Below are 17057 nucleotides of genomic sequence, written 5' to 3'. Positions count from 1 at the left end.
GGGGAGTGAACCAATGGAAGGAAGACCTTTCTCTCTGTCTCTCCTCACTATGTGTAACTCTAATTTTCAAATAAATAAAAATAAACTCTTTTTAAAAAAAGTTCAACCAGTGGTGTTAAGTAGAAGAAGAAAATACTAAAAAGAATAAAATAGTAAGCTGTTCCTCAACAGTCAGGACAAGAGCTGATCAAGTCATTGTTTCTCATAGTGTGAGTTTCACTTCTACAGGTTTCCTTTTCGGTGCTCACTTAGTTGTCACTGATCAGGGAGAACATATGATATTTTTCCCTTTGGGACTGGCTTATTTCACTCAACATGAGGTTTCCAGATTCCTCCATTTTGTTGCAGATGACCAGATTTCATTTTTTTTAACCACTGTGTAGTATTCTATAGCGTATATATCCCAGTCTACTGTTGATGGGCATTTAGGTTGATTCCATGTCTTAGCTATTGTGAATGGAGCTGCAGTAAACATTGAGGTGCAGATAACTCTTTTATTTGCCAATTTAATTTCCTTTGGGTAAACTCCAAGGAGTGGGATGGCTGGGTTGTGTGGTAGGGCTTTCTTCAGGTTTCTGAGGAATCTCCAAACTGTCTTCCATAGTGGCTTTACCAGTTTGATAGAATAATGTTTCTTTACTTTTACAGTGGTTTCAGCTCCAACTATCAGTACATGTAAGACATATATTTAAAATTTATTTTAGTATTTTTTCTGTTTTGTGAAATTTTAATATTAGAAAACAGTGTAGTTTTGGAAATATTAGAGGTTTTCTTTAGTATGTAAGTGGTATTTATTGACAGAATATAGTTTTAAATATGTTTTTTTATTTGTATCACATGTATCGAAATTAAGTGTGATGTTATATGTAACAATTGGACTAAATCAAGTTTATGATGAATTATGTATTAAAGGTAGTAATCTAGGTCCAGTGCTGTAGTGCTAGCATCCCATATTGGTGCCAGTTTGAGTCCTGGCTGCTCCACTTCTGATCCAGCTCTCTGCTATGATCTGGGTGGGCAGTAGAAGATGGCCCAAGTCCTTGGGCCCCTGCACCTGTGTGAGAGATCTGGAAGAAGCTCCTGGCTCCTGGCATCAGATTAGTGCAGCTCAGGAGTGAATCAGTGGTTGGAAGTTTCTCTCTCTCTCTCTCTCTCTCTCTCTCTGCCTCTGCCGCTCTATAACTCTGCCTTTCAAATAAATAAATAAATCTTGAAAAATGAATGAATGAATGAATAAATAAATAAAAGTAGTGATCTCAGTATTCACACAAAAAGATTTTTCCCCTTTTGTAGGATTGAAAAAACAAATGTGGTTTCCGTGATGGAAAACATGGTATGAATATCTAATACCTTTTGTTTTCAAAATATTTTTACGTAAAATCTTAAAAGGCAAAAAATATCTTCTAAAATGTTAGAACTTGTCATCATATGCTGTGTGCTCATATGCTGTGTGCTCTGTATAGTGTGGAATTTGTGGTTCATCAGAACAGACATCTGGAACACTCCCACAGTTTTGGAGCATCAGCCACTTGGTGATGCTTGAAGTCAGTAAGACCTTTGCTCAACTCCCAGGTCTTTTGTCCTGGCTCTGCCATTTCACTAGCTTGTTACACTCAAAAATGTGTTTCAGTTTTCTCATTTGTAAAATTGGAATATTACTGTTTTACAGAGTTTATTGTGTGGAGTTTAGAACCCCTCTGAAGATGTATAACAACTCAGTAAATGTTAGCTTGGCTCAATAAATGTTACTTACTCAGTGTTAGCTATTGCAGTCACAGTTTTAGAATCGTCCTCTTCCACATATTTACTTCCTACTGGAGAACTTCAGTGGAAGATCTTAGGACATTTGATAGTCCTAGACCTGGCAAAGCTTCTCCACAGTGCCTGACACGTAGTAGGCATTTTGTAAATGTTACCCTCCTAAGTGCAGCACAGCTCCCTGTTCATTTGGAAATTCTTTAATGTAAGTCTTTATTTAGAGGCAGTTTTCCACTGAGACGGTTCCATCTGCAAGGCCAAAATGACCTTTCTCCTAATATCACTCTCTAAAGAAAACCCCTAACTGAGGATGTTTCACATACTTGGTGGTGATAGTTACTTACTATATTAGCTTACTAGGGCTACCATCACAAAATACTACAGATTGAGTAACTTTAACAGCAGAAATTTATTTTCTCACAGTTGTAGAGGCTAGAAGTCCACAATCAAGGTACAAGTAGGGTTCGTTTTCTCTGAAGCCTCTCTTCTTGGCTTGCAGTTGGCCTCTCCCTTGCTGTTTCATCAGTTGGTCACTCCAGGACACCATCAGTGTCTGAGTGTCTTAATCTCTTTTTCTTAGACAAATACCAGTTGTTTTGCATCACAGCTCCTTACAATATATTCATTTTCACTTAATTCTTGTCTCCAAATACAGGCACATTCTAAGGTACTAGGGTATAGGGCTTCAGTATGTCAGTTTTGTGGGAACACACAAGTAGTGTTAGTCCATAACACTGTTATTTGCTATTGTAGTAATAGTCACTAATTCAGTAGTAAGATCATTACCTACAGAGATTTGTTATTTGGCTAATTAATGGATTTTTAAAGAAACCTTTAAAAAGTCAAATGGTTTTGTGATCTTAGTCCATAGACTAAACATAGACCTAAAACACTGACCATAGACCAGAATCCAAAGAGTTATGTTGCATGACATTCAGTTTAGTTTTCACCTACAAAATGTATACATTCATTTATTCATATAGTCATTCATTTATTCATATAGTCACCAAATACTTAATGAGGAACTCTTAAGGTGCCAGGTGGCATGCTGAGACCTAGCTGTGTAAGGGTGAGAATGAGTACTCAGTACCTGTCATCGTCAAGTACACTGCCCAGTATATATTTAAAACATCTATGTCTATAGATTGTAATTCTTCCAAAGTATTAGCTCTCAGCAAGTACTGGTTTCAGACCATGGTAGTTATAAATACAGTCACACACTGTATAACAACATTTCAGTCAGCAACAGACGACATATACACAACAGTGGTCCCACAAGATTGCAATGGAACAGAAAATTAATTTTTTTTTTTGACAGGCAGAGTGGACAGTGAGAGAGAGAGAGAGACAGAGAGAAAGGTCTTCCTTTGCTGTTGGTTCACCCTCTAATGGCCGCCGCGGCTGGCATGCTGCAGCTGGTGCACCGTGCCGATCCGAAGGCAGGAGCCAGGTGCTTCTCCTGGTCTCCCATGCGGGTGCAGGGCCCAAGCACTTGGGCCATCCTCCACTGCACTCCCAGGCCACAGCGGAGAGCTGGCCTGGAAGAGGGGTAACCAGGACAGAATCCAGCGCCCCGACTGGGACTAGAACCCGGTGTGCCGGCGCCGCTAGGCGGAGGATTAGCCTATTGAGCCGTGGGGCCGGCCATAAAATTAATTTTTTAAAAATTATTTATTTGAAAGGCAGAGTGCCAGAGAGATCTTCCATCTGCTGTTTCACTTCCCTAATGGCCACAACAATCTGGGCCTCCCATGTGGGTGGCAGAGCCTTGGGCCGTCATCTGCTCCCTTCCCAGGTAAGCTGGATCAGAAGTGAAGCAGGAAGGACTTGAAGGGGCACTCCATTTGGAATGCCAGATTTAGGATAGCAGCATTGTAAGTCAGAGTTTAACCACTGCTCCACAGTGCCAGCCCCTAAAAAATTCTCACCTAGTGATATAGCCTTCAGGACGTAACATCACCACTCATTACCCATATGTTTGTGGTGATGTTGGTGTAAACACATCTGCTTTACTGCTATTCATGTAAAAGCATAGCCCATACAATTATGTACACTACATAATACTTGATAATGAATATGTTTCTATTTATGTATGTTCTCATTATCCTAGTGTTATTCCTACTTACAAAAAATAAGTTTACAGCCAGTGCCGTGGCTCAACAGGCTAATCCTCCGCCTGGTTCTAGTCCCGGTTGGGGTGCCGGATTCTGTCCCGGTTGCCCCTCTTCCAGGCCAGCTCTCCGCTGTGGCCTGGGAGTGCAGTGGAGGATGGCCCAAGTGCTTGGGCCCTGTACCCCATGGGAGACCAGGAGAAGCACCTGGCTCCTGCCTTCAGATCAGTGCAGTGCGCCAACTGCGGCGGCCATTGGAGGGTGAACCAACGGCAAAGGAAGACCTTTCTCTCTGTCTCTCTCTCTCTCACTATCTACTCTGCCTGTCAAAAAAAAAAAAAAAAAAAAAAAAAAAAGATAAGTTTACTATAAAATAGTGATACTGCTGTTACTCTGACAGCAGCCTCTTACATCTCATATTTATCAGAGTTCTTAATTGTATCATTTCCTCTTAAGCATGATATAATTTCATGTTTTTGCTCATTGTGGCCCCTAAGTAAACAAAATCCACTGCTTATATTGCTGGTAAGAGACCACGTGAAAAGATTGACCTGGAAACGATATTGAAAGTGACTAAAGACATCTAAGGTGAAAAATTACTGATGGTTATTGCTCACCAGCCAGGAATATCTCATTCCATCATAACTACAATCTTGAAGAGCAAGTGACAAAAATTATTAAAGGATCTGCTTCTTTGAAGGTGATAAGATGTAACACAAAATTGAGAATGGGCTATATCAGATGTGGAGAAATGTGTAATGATCTGGAATGAAGACCCAACATAAGCACGTCCCTGTCAGCAACATGACAGTGAAGGCCAAAGCAAAGAGTTTGTTTGTAATGTTGAAAGAAAGGCACAAGTGGACTGCAGTAATGAGAATTTCTGCTAGCTCTGGGTTGTTTAAACAATACAAGAGTCATTGTGCATTGCATAATGTGAAAGTGAGTGCTGAGCTTGAGAGTGCTCCTTGTGAAGGCAGCCAAAGAATGTTTGAGGGGTTGGCGTTATAGCATAGTGGGTAAAGCCACCACCTGTGATGCCGGCATCCCTTATGAAGGTTGGGTTCACCGTTTCTCTTCTGATCTAGTTCCCCACTGATGGCCTAGGAAAAGCAGTGGAAGAAAAAGCCCAAGCATTTGGGCCCCTGCCACCCATGTAGGAGACCCGGTAGTAGCTCCTGGCTTTGGCCTGGCTGGGCCCTGACCGAGGTGGCTATCTTGGGAGTGAACTAGTGGATGGAAGATTCTCTCTCTCCCTCTCTCCCTCTCTCCCTCTCTCTCTCCCTCTCTCTCTCTCTCTCTATCTCCCTGTCCCTGTCCCTATCTCTGACTTTTAAATAAAATAAATCTTAAAAAAAAAAAAAAAAAAACAGTTTGTAAACTCTAGATAAACCGTGGAGGAACTTCACTTGCCAGAGGAAATCTGCAATATGTATGAAAACTTCCTCTTCTGGAAATGGCTACTGAAAGAACTTTCATCCTTAAGGAGGTCAAGTCAGTGCCAGGTTTCAGGGCTTTTAAGGACAGGATAATAATCTTGCCTTGGGGCAGTGTTGCAGGCTACGAATTGAAACACTGTGATCAGACACAGTGAGAACCCCAGGGCCTTCAAGCATATCGGTAAGCAAGGGTGACCAGTGTGCAATGGGAGCAGAAAGAAGTTATGGATGACCCAGCTCCTCTTTCAATGTGCCCTCCTGAATTGCTGTCCCTGAAAAATGGAGAAGTACTGTTTGGAGAGTATCCCTGTCAAGATTTTGCCTGTTGCTGATAATGTTCCCACACATCCTCCTCTTTTTTTTTTTTTTTTTTTAAGATTTATTTACTTATTTGAAATGCAGAGTTACAGAGAGGCAGAGGCAGAGAAAGTCTTCCATCTGCTGATTCACTCCCCAGGTGACCGCAACGGCCAGAGCTGCACTGATCTGAAGCCAGGAGCCAGGAGCATTCTCTGAGTCTCCCATGCAGGTGCAGTGGCCCAAGGACTTGGGCCATCTTCTACTGCCTTCCTAGGCCATAGCAAAGAGCTGGATTGGAAGTGCAGCAGCCGGGACTCGAACCGGCACCCATATGGGTTGCTGGCACTACAGGCAGTGGCTTTACCCGCTACACCACAGTGTCGGCCCAAATCTTCCTCTTTATTTGGTGATCTTCATGCCAGTATCAAAGAGGAGTTCTCCTTCCAAACATCACTCTTTGATCCAACCAGTGGATCAAGATCTTATTGCTGATTTTAAGGCCCTCTACCTCAGGAGGGCCTTTGCACATGCTATTGCTGCAACTGAGGACAACATCCAGATGACAGTGATGTGATTCTTGAAGGGTTATAACATCTATGACTGTGTCAGGCTATTGCAAGAGCAAATATCACCAGGGAGTGTATGAGTAGCTCTTGGAAAAAGATAATCAAGAGCTCTTCCATGCTACCATAGAATTTGCCAAGGATGAGGAGGTTGAAAAAATCAGCGAGACTCTGGTTGAGATGGAAGCAAACTGAACCTTAGTATGGATCGGATGTCACTGAAACTCCCGGAGGTGGTCCTCAGAAACTGGAGTCACTAGAACTGGAACAGAACTCATAGCTGAAGAAGAGGCAAGAGAAAAGGAAACAACAGGGGAAGAAAAGGGACCACCAAAGAAAATTCACAGTGAAGCATTTAGCAAAGGCTTTGGCTTTTGCAGGCCTCAAAAAGCTCCTTAAAAAGCTTGCAAACGTGGACCCCAGCATTGAAAAATTTCTCATGGTGTGTTATCTGCTTACAAACAAATCTGTGATTAAAAAAAAAAACAAACACAGACGTGTTTTTGCAAAAAATGACCTCCTTGACGAGAGCCCAAGGCAGCTCCTTCAGGAGGTATCCAGATGAAAGCATTGTTACCATAAGAGAAGACTATTCCTTCTGTGTTAGTGCACTCAAAGACTTTCCAGTATACACTCCAGAGTATAGATTTTCCCAATCAGAATTTTGGCCTTACTTGTTAATTAGGAGATAGGTGATTTTAGATACTGGCCCTTAGATTTTTGAGGATTGTTAGGTAGTCTCTGAAGTCTCATTTTAGAAAATGACATAGTAATCTCTTGGTAATTATAAGTGAATTTGTGCAGGACCCTCCATGGATCCCAAAATTCATGGATGCGCAAGTCTCTTACTTAAAACTGTGTAGTAGTTGCTTATAATGTATGCACATCTTCCTGTGTGTATTCAACCCTCTGCATCCATGGTTTCTGCATCTGGTTCAGCCAAACATGGATTGAAAATATTTGGGAAAAAAATTATGTACCAAATTTAGACATTTTTCCTTATCATAATTCTCTAAATAATACAGCTGTCTATATAGCATTTATATTGTATTAAGTATTATAAGTAGCAGTCTGGAGGATGTTTTAAAGTATATAGGAATGTGTACACATTCAGCGGAAGCAGTACTCAGTGAATTGTGAATTTGGTTCTGTTCCTGGCTAGCACTGTGTGGTCTGATCTTCTTTCAAATGTTGGGCCGCAGCAGTAGCTGCGGCTCCCAGTCAGTCCCATGATCACCAGCGACACAACTGGTGCTTTGCATTGTGTTCTGTGATTAAACTGGGAGGCAGTAGCAGATTTTTAACTTACCGTGGGGTTATCAGAATGTGACCCCATGGTAAGCTGCAGGGCATCTGTATGTATACCAGACATCCATAAAAAGGGATAAAATTCTTTACACATGCTACAACATGGATGGAACTCGAAGACAGTAGGATAAGTGAAAAAGCCAGATACAAAAGAATAAGTGTTGTATGATTCCACTTGTGTGAGGTATTTGGAATAGGCAAATTCTTTGAGACACAGAATAGAGTAGAGGTTACTAATGGTTTGGGGAAGAGGAGAGTATGGTTATTGTCAAGTATAGAGTTTCTGTTTGGGATGATGAAGAGTTTCTAAAATGGATGTTGGTGAAGGTTGCTCAACATTAGGAATATATTCAGTGCCATTGAATTATGTACTTAAGAATGGTTAAAATGGTCATTCTTACGTATATTTTATTGCAGTAAGAAAACAATCACCAACCAAACAGTAACAAAATAGATTCACTCAGTTATGCATTTTCACTATCTTTTCTGCACAGATTTTCCCCCCTCATATGTTAACTAAAGCATCTGTATAGATGCCTCAAAATTGGTGCTGATTAGATTTTAAGATTGCTTACCACTGAGTTTCTGTTGCTTTGAATCACAAAGAATGTGGTTTTTAAACATTACCTTTGTGGCAAAAATTTTAAATTTATCTCCATTGTTTTACAGTTACTTCGTGAGCTTAAACATCCGAATGTCATCTCTCTTCAAAAGGTGTTTCTGTCTCATGCTGATAGGAAAGTATGGCTTCTGTTTGACTACGCTGAACATGATCTCTGGGTAAGGTAGATTACTGTGGACATGAGCTATTGGTTTCAGTCAGGTATTGTTTAGAGTAACTAGCAACAGTTAACTTATCCTACTATAGCATATACATTTTAAAAATAAAAACGACATTATAGAATGTGGTTATATTACCATGGCTAGAGTTTTTCACTTTGTTACTACTTTTTGATCTTGTAAGCTTGATTTTTTAATAGATACTAAAGAAAACTAACAAAGAGTGTAAACAACTATTCAATAGTGTTTCAGCCATACTTTTGTTAAAAGTGTGAAATTTTGCTGTGAAATTTAAGAGCAAGATATTTCTTTTTCTTCTAAAGTAATTTAAAATGAGAACATAGTATACTCCTTTAGGAGGATGAATCTGTTATATTTGAGACTGGACTGAGATATATTGGTCTTATCTGTTATTTGTCAGATAACATAAGGCAAGTCAAGGCTTGTGTAACATGTAAATACTTTTCTTGCCTTTTTATAGGAATTTCCTGAGGAGCAATTTTTGGATTTGAAGTTTTATAAACTAAATGTACTCTATAAATGTAGGAAAATATTATTAATCATTTATTAGATGTAATTCACAACTAATATTCAGTATTCTAGTGCATTTTTTTTTCATCTGTAGTAATTCAATATTGTGCTTAATTAAATTGGGCATACTTTTGCATAGGAACAATTCTTTGTGAACACGAGGTTTGCTGCAAAATGAGTTTGCTGTAAAAATAGATTCCATTATCTCTTGTGGGTTTTTTGTTTTGTTTTGTTTTGTTTTTTTAATTTATTTGTCAGGTAGAGTTATAGACAGTGAGAGAGAAGAGAAAGGTCTTCCCTCCACTGGTTCACACTCCAAATGGCTGCCATGGCCGGCGCTTTGCCTACCTGAAGCCAGGAGCCAGGAGCCAGGAGCTTCCTCCTGGTCTCCTTTGTGGGTGCAGGGGCCCAAGCACTCGGGCCATCCTCCACTGCCTTCCCAGGCCACAGCAGAGAGCTGGACTGGAAGAGGAGCAACCGGGACTAGAACCCGGCCTCTCTTGTGGTTTTTAGTTATTTTTATTTGGCCTATGATGAGAATATTTTTAGAAACTTAGATGCAGTTGACTACTAGAAGACATTTCAAAATTAAGCAATTACAATTTATTAGTTTAGCTGAAATTTGATAATATTTGTAATATTTAACAAAATTATTATAATTTGTCTAAATAGCTGAAATACAAACATCTGCCTCAGTATTTTGAACTTTACTAAGCAGATTATTTTTAAACATGGTATTTGAAAAAATGTTAAGTAACTATAAAATTCATTGCTTTATTCAGTAATTTTATTTCTTAAAACATCTGAAAGATTTTCTGATAGATATAATGAAAATGTGTGACAAGATAGCCAAAGTAATTTTGAAACATATTGTCAAAACTTATGTCCTCATCAATCATATATAAAGAGCATCTTTTTTTTTTTTTTTAAGATTTATTTCTTTGAAAGGCAAAACAACAGAGAGGGAGAGACAGAACGAGATCTTCCACTTTGTTTATTCCCCAAATGGCCACAATGGTCCATCCTGGGCCAGGCCAAAGCCAGGAACCTAGAACTCCATCCACATTGTGTATGGATACTGTTTAATTTTGGTGTATAATATTTAATTTTGCAGTAAGTGTAATGATTATACACGCACATTGTAGGACAGGGACTCAAGTTCCTGGGCCGTTTTCCACTGCTTTCCCAGGCACATGAGCTGGATCAGAAGTAGAGCAGCTGGGACTTGAACCTGATATCTGATAAGGGAAATCTGTGTCACAGATGGCAGCTTCACCCATTGTGACACAAAGCTGTTCCCAAGAACATCTTTTAATACAGAATACAGTTTAAAACAAGTAAACAAAATCCCCAGTGTTATCTCAATTCTTTAACAACTGCTTTACTCTTAGGATATCTATTTTTTTCTGATAGTTAGTAAGGTCTGTCAAGGCTCATTGTCAGAAATCTTCAAAATAATTTCTATTTTTGTTCAGTTGTAGTTTGTAAATGCAAACACAAAATTCTGAAGTAAAAGTGATGCAAATACTAGTGAAACTATTTTGAAATGTAAATTCACTTCTGAAAATAGTAAAAATAGATTCAAACTATTTACTAATATCCAAAATTAGCCTCATCTGCATAATTTTACCTTTACCATATTCCAGAAATTCAAACTTACCTGGATTTCATATACTTTTGTATTTATAGAGTAAATATTTATAGATTACTGTTTTCATGACTCAGAATGATTTGATTGAAACTTTTGAAAGAATTTATTTTAACAAAGTGAAATAATTTATCTAGAAAGTATTATTTCAGAAAAGAAAGTAAACACATTAAATTTTCTGTTTTATGAAAGTGTTACCCAAATCTAATAGTAACTATAACTTATTCTTTGAGTATTACTTTCTGCTATTTATAAAGAAGCATAATCAAATCAAATTGGGATTCTATAATTAATTCTGTTAAATCAGGGTGACCAATATTGAATTAAAGTAAATACTTAAATACTCTGAAGCCTAACATACAATCAAATAATATACTTTAACTTGATGAATAAATTTTATAGGCTGATTTTTAAGAATAATCTGTTATTAGCTATGGTAAAGCACAGGAGATAGAATTGCATTCAATATGATTTCTAGCAACTGGTGTATGATATTTAATTTTACATTAGGTATAATGATTGTACTTTAACAAACTATATTACATATAATATTCTGTAGTGTATATAGATAGTTCATCATTAACTTTCTTATCATATCAATATTCATTTAAGCCAAAAAGTGGTTTTAGTTCACTTTCATTAAAATATGATAATCCCGTTTATTAAAACACACCCCCTTATCCACTTTATCTTCTTATTTAAATGGGAATGTTGAAGTTGATTGGTTGGAATAAGGCAGCAAAGGCTAACAAAAGCATTTGGCAATGAAAAGAGTTACTTTTAAAGATCACCTAGGTGGGGGCTGATGCTGTGGTGTAGTGAGTAAAGCCACCTCAGGTGCCAGTATCCCATCTGGGTGCCAGTTCAAGTCTTGGCTGCTCTACTTCTGATCCAGCTCTGTGCCATGGCCAGGGAAAGCAGTGGAAGATGACCCAAGTGCTTGGGACCCTGTACCCTTGTGGAAGACCCGGAAGAAGCTCCTGGCTCCTGGCTTTGGATCAGCGCAGCTCCAGCCATTGCGGCCATCTAGGGATTGAGCCAGCAGATTGAAGACCTCTCTCTCTCTGCATTACTCTGACTTTCAATAAATAAATAAATCTTAAAAAAAAATCACTTAGGTGTTGGTGAGATTTCATGGTATGTATACTATGTATTTGTTTTATAATCTTGGAATATCAGGCCAGTGCCGCAGCTCAGTAGGCTAATCCTCCACCTGCAGCGCCGGCACACCGAGTTCTAGTCCCGGTTGGGGCGCCGGATTCTGTCCCGGTTGCTCCTCTTCCAGGCCAGCTCTCTGCTGTGGCCCGGGAGTGCAGTGGAGGACGGCCCAAGTGCTTGGGCCCTGTACCCACATGGGAGACCAGGAGAAGCACCTGGCTCCTGGCTTCAGATCAGCACAGTGCACCGGCCTCAGCATGCCAGCCACAGCGGCCATTGGAGGGTGAACCAACGGCAAAGGAAGACCTTTCTCTCTCTCTCTCTCACTGTCCACTCTGCCTGTAAAAAATAATAATAATAATAATCATCTTGGAATATAAAGAAAATGAAGATAAGAAATTCACTCACCATAAGTTTTTATAGTTTTAAAAATGTTGACAAAGTCACTTGTAATATGCTGATGAAAGTATTAACTTCAGAACTGTATGTGGAATTAGTTATCTTCCTCTACATATTTTTGTTCTTTTCATTGTTATTGTGGCAGACTTTTAATTTTTTAAGGGGTCTGGAGCTGTGTTGTTGTAGAATAAGCCTCCTCCTGTGGCACCAGCATTGCTTATGGGCACTGGTTCATGTCCCAACTGCTCCTCTTACCATCCAGCTCTCTGCTTATGGCCTGGGAAAAAAGTGGAAGATAGTTCAAGTGCTTGAGCCCTGCACCTGCATGGGAGACCTGGAAGAAGCTCCTGGCTCCTGGCTTTGCTGAGCTTTTGATCAGCTCAGCTCTTGCCATTGTGGCCATTTGGCGAGTGAATCAGTGGATGAAAGACCTTTCTCTCTGCCTCTCCCTCTCTCTGTAACTCTGCCTCTCAAATAGATAAATGAAATGTAAAGAAAAGTATGCTATTTTGACTCATTTTTACTAAACTTGGAGAGCCAATCCATCTTCTTTAGGACAACAGACTTAATTGTCATATCTTAAGACAAGTGACAAAACATTTAGATTATCGCAGCTATATTTTTTTGTTTGATAACTGAGAAGAAAGTAAAATAGCATAATGCTGCTATTACAGTATAGATGATCATACTACAAATATGCTGACTGATATACTTTACCTTCTTACTATGTATTATTTTATTTATTTTTTAAAGATTTATTTATTTATTTGAAAGGCAGTTACAGAGAGGCAGAGGCAGAGGCAGAGGCAGAGAGAGTGAGAGAGGTCTTCCATCCCCTGGTTCACTATTCAAATGGTCTCAACAGCCAGAGCTGGGCCGATCCGAGGCCAGGAGCCTGAAGCTGCTTCTGGATCTCCCATGCAGGTATAGGGACCCAAGGACTTGGGCCATCTTTTACTGCTTTCCCAGGCCATAGCAGAGAATTGAATGGGAAGAGGAGCAGCCAGGACTCGAACCAGCGCCCATATGGGATGCCGGCACTGTAGGCAGCAGCTTTACACTCAGTGCCACAGTGCCAGCCCCTAGGTATTCTTTGCTATATACTTTTTCCTTGGAAAGTAAAACTCCTTACTTGTTAATCATTAATTATCCCTTTTATCCACGTTGTGTTCTTTGTATCAAAAGAAAATAGAAAGTAAAAGGACTAACCTAAAACGTTAAAAAAAATTCACTTATATTTTCATTATATCTGCTGATTTCAAGAATCTGCTTAAAATTCACTTAGAAATATTGGTCTATAGTCTGCTTTTTTCAATACTTAGTGCCAGCAATTATGCATGGTGGTATGTAAGGCAGAGTTGACTGCAACTGACTTAGAAATGTCCCTGCAATTTGTGTGTTTTAATTAAAAGGAAGGAGCCTCTTGAGAGGGTAAGGTACATTCATTTATAAAGCTGTACTTTGTTTTACTGGATTTCCTATAGAACTATGCATGGAACATTTTAATGGGTCTTTCCCCCCTCACTTGAATCTTTCTTTTTCCAAAGATGTATTTGTTCATTTGAAATTCAAAGTTACAGGGAGAGAGAGAGAGATGCACACACAGAGAGATCTTCCATCTCTGGTTCATCCCCAAGATGGCCACAACAGCCAGAGCTTGGACAGGCCGAAGCCAGGAGCTTCATCTGGGTCACTCATATGGGTGCAGGGGCCCAAGTACTTGGGACATCTGCTGCTGCTTCCCAGGTGCATTAGCAGGGAGCTGGATCAAAAGTGGAGTAGTCAGGATTTGAACTGGTGCCTGTGTGGAATGATGGCATCACAGGCAGTGGCTTATTTAACCCAGTGTCACACATGCTGGCCCTAAAGATTCTGTTCTTGAAAATGTTAACCAAATAAATGGAGGTCAAATATTCTTCTAAAGTCAGTAAATTCTAATTATACTTTAAAAAATAAAAACACAATGTTTCTATTTTGAACATTTATTTTCTGAGATGCTATCAAGTACTTAGGAAATGGAGTTTTAGCTTCAGTTATTAGGAAGTTTTAAAGTTATTTATGTTATTCAGCAGAATGTGAAAAATTATGTTTTCAGTATCTGTAGAAATCCCCGAGTGTTTCTTTTTCTGTTAGGAAAATATTCATATCTTCTTTCCTCTTTCCTTTTTTAAGCTTTGGGTGATTCTTTCTTTCAGCATATAATCAAGTTTCACAGAGCTTCAAAAGCAAACAAGAAGCCAGTTCAATTACCTCGGGGAATGGTGAAGTCACTGTTATATCAGATCCTAGATGGGATTCATTACCTGCATGCTAACTGGGTGTTGCACAGGGATTTGGTAAGTCAAGCTGTAGTTGAGTTTAAACCAGAAAGATGCATTTATGATTGGGTGCTTTCTTAGTTGTGTTAGATTTCAGTGCTTCTTGTAGACCTGTTGACCTTAAAGAGGGAATAAAAGTGCAGTAGTCTCAAAACATGTCCTAACTTTGTGAGCTTGGATAACACATCCTGATTCTCTGACATGTACTAGCTGGTGTTTCTTTCAGGGGGATAGAAGACACATTTGTTTTCCTGAGCTTTGGTTTCCCTTTTTAGTCCATAAGTAAGCATTGGCTTGTTTTACATTGATTCTTAGATGATAGGCAAACTCTGGAAATGAGTATGTTTATAATAACTTGAAATAAAACTTTTAGAGCCTACTACATACTAGTTACATACAATAAGTGAAAAATGTTGATTCTATAGTTATCCACTACATTTGCAGCAGTCTGTTGGCCCATAAGCCTTTATAATCATACTGAAGTATATTATTAGAAGCCTCGCTGTATTCAAGTGCATTAAATTTTTAGGAATTTAGAAATGCCAGAAATTGGCTCTCATTTTATCTGACAAGATACGCTTTTTTCATCCATCTAGCATGTTACTATTTATTAAATCTTAATAAATTTAAATTACTTAAACATAAAATTATTCTTTCTTTTGCATAATTACATTGTGCTGTTGTAGTTCTGTTCCTAATAAGTGTAGTAACTAAAGTAAGGTTTTTAATAGCATGTTCATTTAACAATTATAAACATGGTGCCAGAAATGATGATTTCTATCTGTAATCATGTGTGTACCTTGGAAAAACCCTGTAGACTCTGAGGTGGAGCTGATCTGGGCCCTTACACAAGATGTCTTTTCCAAGCTGCTATGTATTTGATGCATTCAGTCTCTGGCCTTTAAAGAAGCTATTTCAGTGGCAGTTTCTACTTCTTTCTTTCTTTTTTTTCTTTTAAGATTTGTTTGTTCATTTGAAAGAATTACAGAGAGAGAAAGACATATCTTTCATCCACTGGTTCATTCCCCCAATGGCCACAACAGGTGAGGCTGGGCCAGGCTGAAGCCAGGAGCTTCATCTGAATCTCCCAAGTGGGTAGCAGAGGCCCAATTACTTGGGCCATGTCTGCTGCTTTCTCAGGTGCATTACAGGGAGCTGGATCAGAAGTGGAGCAGCCTGGACTCAAACTAGCACCCTTATGGGATGCCAACATCACAGGCAGCAGTGTAGTCCACTGAGCCACAAGGCTGGCCCCTGCTCCTTTGATCTTGCTTCAAGAATTTGCTTTAATGTATATTTAATAGTAGTTATTCTGTGTCCAATCCTCATACCTACAGAGCGTTTTTACTGGGACTAATAACACAGCAGGAAAATGGTTGAAATATTTTCCTTGCCAAAGCTGTGTTTTTGGTAGAATTAGACTGCACCAACAATGGATTTACAGAAAACAGAAAACAAATAAGACAAATCCTTTGGCTTTTAATGAAGCTGAAAAAAATTTTGGCCTTTAGGGGTAGAGTTACATTATGGAAAAACATTTACACTTTTTAGCTACTGATTTTTTTTTTTTATTTCTAGAAGAATAAAACTTTGCTAAAGATTATTTGTCCTCATAGAGTCATTTATGCCAGATAGCTCTACATTTTCTTTTTCTTTCAAAATTAAAAAAAATTGTATATATTCTTAAGGTAAATATAGACTGATTTTTAGACCAGTTAATTTTATGTAATTTGAACCACTTACATTAGTATTAACTACGGTAGTGAAAATACTTATGAAGTTGATTTCTTTTATCTCTTTTGGTAAAGGTCTTTATATCGATATAGATTAAACAGATTGTCTTTCACACAGGGAAAGACAATATGGAAGAGATCAATTTAGAAATCTCTGTTGTATATGTATTAAGAAAAGAGTACTTGGGGATCAATGTATCCTAAGCTTAGGCAAAGGAATGCAGCATCAGTACATGCTTTAAAAATAATAAATCATATTAGAAGTTGCTGCTTCTTATTGTCACCATATGTTGGCAGTCCTGAAGAGTGTCATTAGTACAATACTTCTGTTAATGTGGCAGACCACTCCCCTTCCTCTGGATCTTGATGTGCTGCTGCTATTTGTTAGTTTATCTAAAAGGTTTTCCAAATGGCAATATAATTTCTACTGCCACCTCTTTGATTTTCCTGTTTGAAGTAAAATTTCTGGTGTTTTCAGTGCATGACTTCTTTTAAGCATTTAACCCTTCTGTGTATCTCAGACACACAGAGGTTCATTGAACCACTGTTTGTTAAAATTAGACCCTCTGCCTCTAATCTAGGTACTGGTTCAGGTTTCTACTTCCCATATTCTTTGGGTTCTGAAGGAATATATATATTTTTAATAGGAACACCTTCCTGCCAACTGATCATTAAACTTTGGAGCATTATGTTTTTACTTTTTCAACTCTAATTTTACATGTGATACTAATACATGCAGTAATATTTGCTCTCAAGAACATTCTTAGAAGCTATGTAACATAACTTTTTCAATCCCATTTTATAAAGTATTTGTTATTATTTTGCAATTAGTAATATTGTATAATAAGTAAAGATTTATTTTGTTACTATTAATCATCACATCAGATCAGATCAGATGTGTGAGCAGATCAATAAGTGAAGTCTGATATCCCTAGTGGGAAATAGAGATTTATTAGTTTTGAAATCCTTTTTTGGACTATGCACTCATTAGAGGTGTTTTAAGAAAAGTGA

At 38.5% G+C, this 17057-nt stretch overlaps 1 protein-coding gene across 6 annotated transcripts in view; it reads left to right on the top strand.

The window, feature by feature from the left end:
• The window catches only part of CDK8 (cyclin dependent kinase 8), a 139306-nt gene that overhangs the window by 75696 nt on the left and 46553 nt on the right, over nt 1-17057 (top strand). For 5 of the 6 annotated variants that reach the window (XM_062194579.1, XM_062194578.1, XM_062194581.1 and 2 more), the window contains exons 3-4: nt 8149-8259; nt 14191-14331. In XM_062194579.1, coding sequence (XP_062050563.1) covers nt 8149-8259; nt 14191-14331 — 252 coding nt within the window. The remainder of the gene's footprint in view (nt 1-8148; nt 8260-14190; nt 14332-17057) is intronic. The other variant, XM_062194580.1, reaches the window with a different exon arrangement.

The sequence above is a fragment of the Lepus europaeus genome, chromosome 6 (assembly GCF_033115175.1).
Source record: "Lepus europaeus isolate LE1 chromosome 6, mLepTim1.pri, whole genome shotgun sequence".
In the NCBI taxonomy this organism is placed as follows: domain Eukaryota; kingdom Metazoa; phylum Chordata; class Mammalia; order Lagomorpha; family Leporidae; genus Lepus; species Lepus europaeus.
The sequence above is the reverse complement of the archived record's forward strand: the minus strand, read 5'-3'. Positions and strand labels throughout refer to the sequence as shown.